The sequence below is a fragment of the Sorex araneus genome, chromosome 8 (genome assembly GCF_027595985.1).
Source record: "Sorex araneus isolate mSorAra2 chromosome 8, mSorAra2.pri, whole genome shotgun sequence".
Classification (NCBI taxonomy): Eukaryota; Metazoa; Chordata; class Mammalia; order Eulipotyphla; family Soricidae; genus Sorex; species Sorex araneus.
Genome location: NC_073309.1, coordinates 47,613,367 through 47,618,900, shown reverse-complemented (window position 1 = coordinate 47,618,900; position 5,534 = coordinate 47,613,367). Strand labels below are relative to the sequence as shown.

The 5,534-nt window shown below is 48.3% G+C and overlaps 2 protein-coding genes across 2 annotated transcripts; one reads left to right on the top strand and one right to left on the bottom strand.

The window, feature by feature from the left end:
- The first annotated feature begins 294 nt into the window (after nt 1-294).
- On the top strand, nt 295-1,660 carry LOC129406852 (60S ribosomal protein L22-like 1). Its single transcript, XM_055146448.1, has 2 exons — nt 295-652; nt 1,650-1,660. Exons 1-2 carry the CDS (start codon nt 295-297, stop codon nt 1,658-1,660), a joined length of 369 nt encoding a protein of 122 aa, XP_055002423.1.
- A 197-nt stretch (nt 1,661-1,857) lies between these two features.
- LOC129406799 (cytochrome b-c1 complex subunit 10) lies at nt 1,858-2,197 on the bottom strand. The gene has a single exon (XM_055145794.1). It carries the CDS (start codon nt 2,140-2,142, stop codon nt 1,972-1,974), a length of 171 nt encoding a protein of 56 aa, XP_055001769.1. The 5' UTR covers nt 2,143-2,197; the 3' UTR covers nt 1,858-1,971.
- Between the last annotated feature and the right edge of the window lie 3,337 nt (nt 2,198-5,534).

Here is a 5,534-nt window from a genome sequence, read left to right as displayed (position 1 = left end):
AGGACAGAGGGAGTTTTTCTCAGGAACTGCGACCATCGCTTCTGTCCAGCATGGGCCCTTCTGCAGAGGCCCTTCTGGGCCTGAGAGAACAATACGCACCTGAGAGGCTAGAACAGTCTCCCCTGCCGGCTTCTCTCTGCATGGCTGTTATTGGGGGTTTCGAGAGGCAGGTTCTTCAGTATGATCATAGAAAGGGTGGGGGGGGGCATGTGAGAAGCAGCTAACTCGCCTCTTCTCACTCTGGCCATAAGGTTTGTAGGAGACAGCTCTTGGAGCACGTGGTGAGCAACCAACATGGTGTCGAAAGACAAGAAGCCTAAGAGGGCAACCTGGAAGTTTAATTTGGTTCTTACCCATCCTGTAGAAGATGGAATTTTTGACTTGGGTAATTTTGAACAGTTTCTACGAGAGAAGGTTAAAGTGAATGGAAAAACTGGAAATCTCGGGAATGTTGTTCACATTGAATGCCTGAAGAATAAAATCACCCTTGTTTCTGAGAAACAGTTCTCTAAAAGATACTTAAAATATCTTACCAAGAAATACCTTAAGAAGAACAATCTCCATGATTGGCTTCTTGTAGTTGCATCTGACAAGCAAACCTATGAACTCTGCTACTTCCAGATTAATCAAGATGAAGATGGACCGCCGAGATGTGATCCCGGGGGCCGCACGCATGTGCGGCCTCTCCGCAGCTGTACAAGCGTGAATCCAGACCCAGCAAAACCTCTTTCGGCATGAGCAACTCCTCGCAGAATGTCTCCAGCCTGAGAACTAAGCCTCGGCCCCGTGCCCGCCCGGGAGGGGAAAGGTATTTCTCTCTCTCGCCTCTTTCTCTCCGGGGATGAAGGGCGCGGTGGCCGCCATATTAAGACGACCACAGATTGGGTTTTCAAGCCTGCAATTATCTAATATCTGGAAGAAATCTCCCTGGACTTCTTGTTAAAGTACAGAAATTCAAAACCGCGCGACATTATTTGTCTTCACAGTAGGTCTGAATCTAGTGGGGTACTCCTAACAACAATAGTGAGGTTTGTGTTGAAATATTGAAAGTAACCAAAGTAAACAGAATGTAAAATGAAACTTATCAGTTACAAGGTAGGGGGTGGGGGGGCGGGATGGGAGGTGTACTGTGTGGGTGTTTTTGTTTTTTTTTTTTTGGTGGTGGTATATGGGCACTGGTGAAGGGATGGTTGTTTCAGCATTGTATAACTGAGACCTAAGCCCGAAAGCATTGTAATCTTCCACACGGTGATTTAATAAAATAAAATAAAATTAAAAAAAATAAATAAAACAAAACAGACTTAAAAAAAAAAAAGATGAAGATGGATCTGAGTCTGAGGATTAGTTTCTATTTTAAAACAGAAGCAATACAAGACAAAGAAGTACCTAGAAATGGACTTGTGGTTTGTTGGTAAATAAATGATATTCTTGAAAAAAAAAAAGTTTGTTGGCGACAACTCAGGCCTGGAAGGATATATGACTTAATTGAGCTAGTTGGTTAACTACTATTTAGTGGAAAGCAGCCCTGGCCATGAAGGATATATGACTGAGCTAATGGACGAAAGCTATTAACTGGTGTTTACACAGACATGGAGCTGGAATGTCAGGAGTCAATGCACCCACATCTTGTATCCTGTGTCTAACTGAAGTGTCTATCTGATAAGATGCTTTCTCGATGTATGGGAATGCCTTGCTTTCTTGATGTATGGGAATTGGGAATGACCTCCTAATTTGGAATGTATTCTTGATATACTGTTCCTGTATGCTTTTGTTCATTTATGAATTGTTTGAAGTTATTTCTGCCCTTGGAATTGATTATCTTTTTTTTTTTTTCAGGTTTCAGAGAGAGCTTTATTGGGGGGGGGGGTGTTCAAACAGCCATTTCCAGCCCAGCGGGTCCCTCCTGCCGGCGTGACGGGGGGCTCAGCCGGACGCAGCACCAGGATTCGGGTGCGTGGAGGGCCACGCGCCTTAACTGTCCTTCTTGAACTTGCCGTTGATGTAGGGGACCCAGTCGAGGATCAGACGCCAATCGGTGGCCCACACCAGCCCCACGGCACCCACGGCGCCCCACATCCCCGCTGTGGGGACCCAGTTCTTAGCAAGCTGGGCGTACCGCGGCCCCAAAAACCTGGTGATCATCGCAGCGCCCGTCCGCAGCTCAGGGTGACCCCCGCCGTCCCGGCCGCACTGCGCAGGCGCGCCGGAATTGATTATCTTTGTGCCTACTCTGGAGGACTGTGTGCCCAGGATGGCTATATAAACCCTCTGCTATAAGAACTCAGGGTCGAGCTCTGGCCTCCTGCTTCGGCAGGACAGCTCGGCCCCAGCTAGCTGGAATAATAAAGTCTCGGTGTGTGTTTTGCAGTCCTGCTGGACTTTGTCTCTCTGAATACTGAGGGGGTGCTCTCAGCCCTAACAGGGTTCACTGGAAAGTGGATGTTTTGGTGCCAAAGGGCATCCTGTATTTGTGTGTGCGTGGGGGAAGGGGTGCTGCTCCCAGGTTGCCAGGGACTGAGTCTGGTGATAGAGGAGGGCCAGGACATGGGCCCCTGTTCCCTAATTCTTACATTCCCCCAAGATTTTATGGGTACTCCAAATTATGAAGCAAACATTTACTAAGGTGGCAGGAAGTAGCAAGGCGGTAAAAAGCATCCAGAAGTGAGGCTCCTGGGGCTCACCCACGTTCTCTTTGTTTTGTCACATGTTTTGCTTTCCACTTCCTCCTTCCTAGAAAAGAGAAAGCAGCAAAGTTTCCCACAAAAAGTACAGCTCCTGTTCCTTATCAGAGGGTGGAGAGAACAAGGTGATTGAGTTGCTGGATTCATGAATAACATCTGCGTGATTAGGGCTCCCCCCCCCCCGTAATACCCTAATCATATGTGATATTAAACAAACAAAATAAAATAAATAAAATTTTAAAAAGAAGGGCATCTCCAAAGGAACAAAGCTTAAGAACAATATTCTCTTTGCCTCACCTCTGATGATTTCAGGCTCCCTCCCTCCTACTCTGTCCCTCTCTCCTTCTTAGAAACTGGGTCTGGGTCTGAGAGTTTCAGGTTCTGGCGATTTGTGTAGTGCTCCGGGCTGCCATGACAAACATCCTGGCACCAGTTGCTTCCCATGTTGGATCCATGAAAGTGGTTTTTGTGTGGGATCTCCTGGACCCTCTCAGAGCTGGGGCCCAGCAGTCCCCGGGGCTGACCTACTTGCGCCCTGTCAGGCAGAGGGAGAGACCGTGTGTGGGACCCGCTGCAGTTTCCTTATTCCCACACACCGGGACCCCCTGGCTGGGAGCCTCACTGCCCACAACCCGGAACCTTCTTTCTCCTTCTCCCCCTCAGGGCCGCCCACACACCCTTTGCTGTCTCCCTCCTACCCGGCCTGCAGTCCTGCCCCTGGGCTGTTGCTCCAGCCCCAAGGTCTTCACTGGGTGGTGGTTGGGGAGGGTAGTGGGTAGGGTCTACACCTCACTGCTCATGGCTGACTTCTGGGTTTTCAGGGAAGGAATCACAAGTTCTCTCCTGAAATCTAACTTCTATTTTTGGTTTTTAGGCCACACTCAGGTATGCTCAGGGTTCACTTCCTGATGGGCCTTAGGGGACGTTTTGGGGATTGATTTCAAGTCAACTGTGTGCAAGGAAAGTGCCTGACCCGCTGTACTGTCAATGAGGACCAAAACTGACCTTCTTTAAGTAAAGAAACAGAAGTGTCTCCCTCCTTTTGTCACCAAGACTACAATTACTTCCCTGGATCATTCCTGCAGCCCCAGGGTGTGGTAGTGCCCATCTTGAAAAGCTCTGATACCCCATCTATCATTTATGTATCTTCTATATATCTATCATTGACCCAGCTGCCTGTCATTCTATTATTGTTGATGCAATCAACCAGGCTGCATCCACCCATATATACATCCATCCACCCATCCCTTCATTGCTCCATCCACCTTTCCATTCAACCATCCATCTCTCTGTCCATTCCTCCACCTGTCCATCCACCCTTTTATCCTCTCATCCCTCCACCTATCCATCCTTCCACCCCTCCATATTCTTCTCTGTGCAGAAATACTCTCCTAGCATAGAGTCTCAGTTTCTGCGCTGGAGCAGGGCCCAGGGGACAGTGGTGGGTAGAATAATGATTCCCAGCTACCCGGTCCTAATCCCTAGCCTGTGACTATCCCTGTCATGGACAAAAGCCTTCTCAGGGCGATGGATTCAATTTCTGGATTGGGAGCTTCTCCTGCACATCAAAGGGTGCCATGGTGGTAGACACCAGGGTCCTTTTACAGGAGAGAGGGACATAGGAGAGAAAGGTGGGGACAGGGTGTGGCACCAGGACAATCTCAGTCCCTGCTGTGACAGGGGCAGCGAGAAGGCTTGTCACCACAGGGTCCTGCAGGGACAGTGACCTAGTGTAGTAGCTGAGCACAAGGGCCACGTTTGGTTCTCAGACCCCCATTTCTGCCTTGAAACAGTCTCCAGAAGTAGCCCTGACCGACCCACCAGGACAGAACCCTCCCCATGAACTGTACCTGAGCTGTGACACTATGTAAATAGCGTATCTCAGTTTGGACAGCTACTGTGCCACAGCTAAGTAAAGAGAGCGAGGCCAACATGCAAATAGCTTCTCTGCCTCTCGCTTCCTGATGGAAAGATGTGCACAGCCCTTTGCAGGCTGCAAGAAACTGCACCAGAGGCTGCGGCATTGGGTCTGGGGCCCTGCGCAGTCGGCTAAGAAACTCCTCAGCATTTCTATGTTTCTGAGTCTCTAAATCTGTGACCCAACAACACTCAAGGTCAGAAGTCAGCATCTTGCAAGTCTTTCCTCACCCAGATATGTTATTTACCTGCTTGAGGGGCTGGAGCAATAGCACAGTGGGTAGGGCGTTTGCCCTGCACGCGGCCAACCCGGGTTCGATTCCCAGCATCCCATATGGTCCCCTGAGCACCACCAGGGATAATTCCTGAGTGCAGAGCCAGGTGTGACCCAAAAAGAAAAAAAAACTGCTTGAAATAATAAATATTTATTGTATTACATAATTTCTTCAATAAAGACTCCATACAACTTAGCTGATGATTCAGACTCAAAATCTCATCAGGTTTCCCAATTTAATTTTTGCTTTTGTTTTTGTATCATACTTAGTGGTGAGCATGGTGTACTTGCAAGTCAGTGCTCAGAGATCTCTCCTAGCAGGGCTCAGGGGATCACATGTGGTGCTGGGGATCAAAGCTGGGTCAGCCTAAAGCAAAGCAAGTGACCAAAATACTGGACAATTGTTCCGCCCTGACCAAATTCTTTAAAAATAGCTGGTCTTGGGGCTGGAGTGATAGCACAGCGGGGAGAACATTTGCCTTGCAAGAGGCCAATTCAGTTTGATCCCCAGCATCCCATATGGTCATTCCATGCAGAGCCAGGAGTAATCCTTGAGCATTGCCAGTTGTCACCCCCCGAAAAAAAAACCCTAAAAAATAAAAAAAATTAAATTAAAAAATAAATAACAATAGCTGTTCCATAGCTCAAAGGGCAGAGGGAAG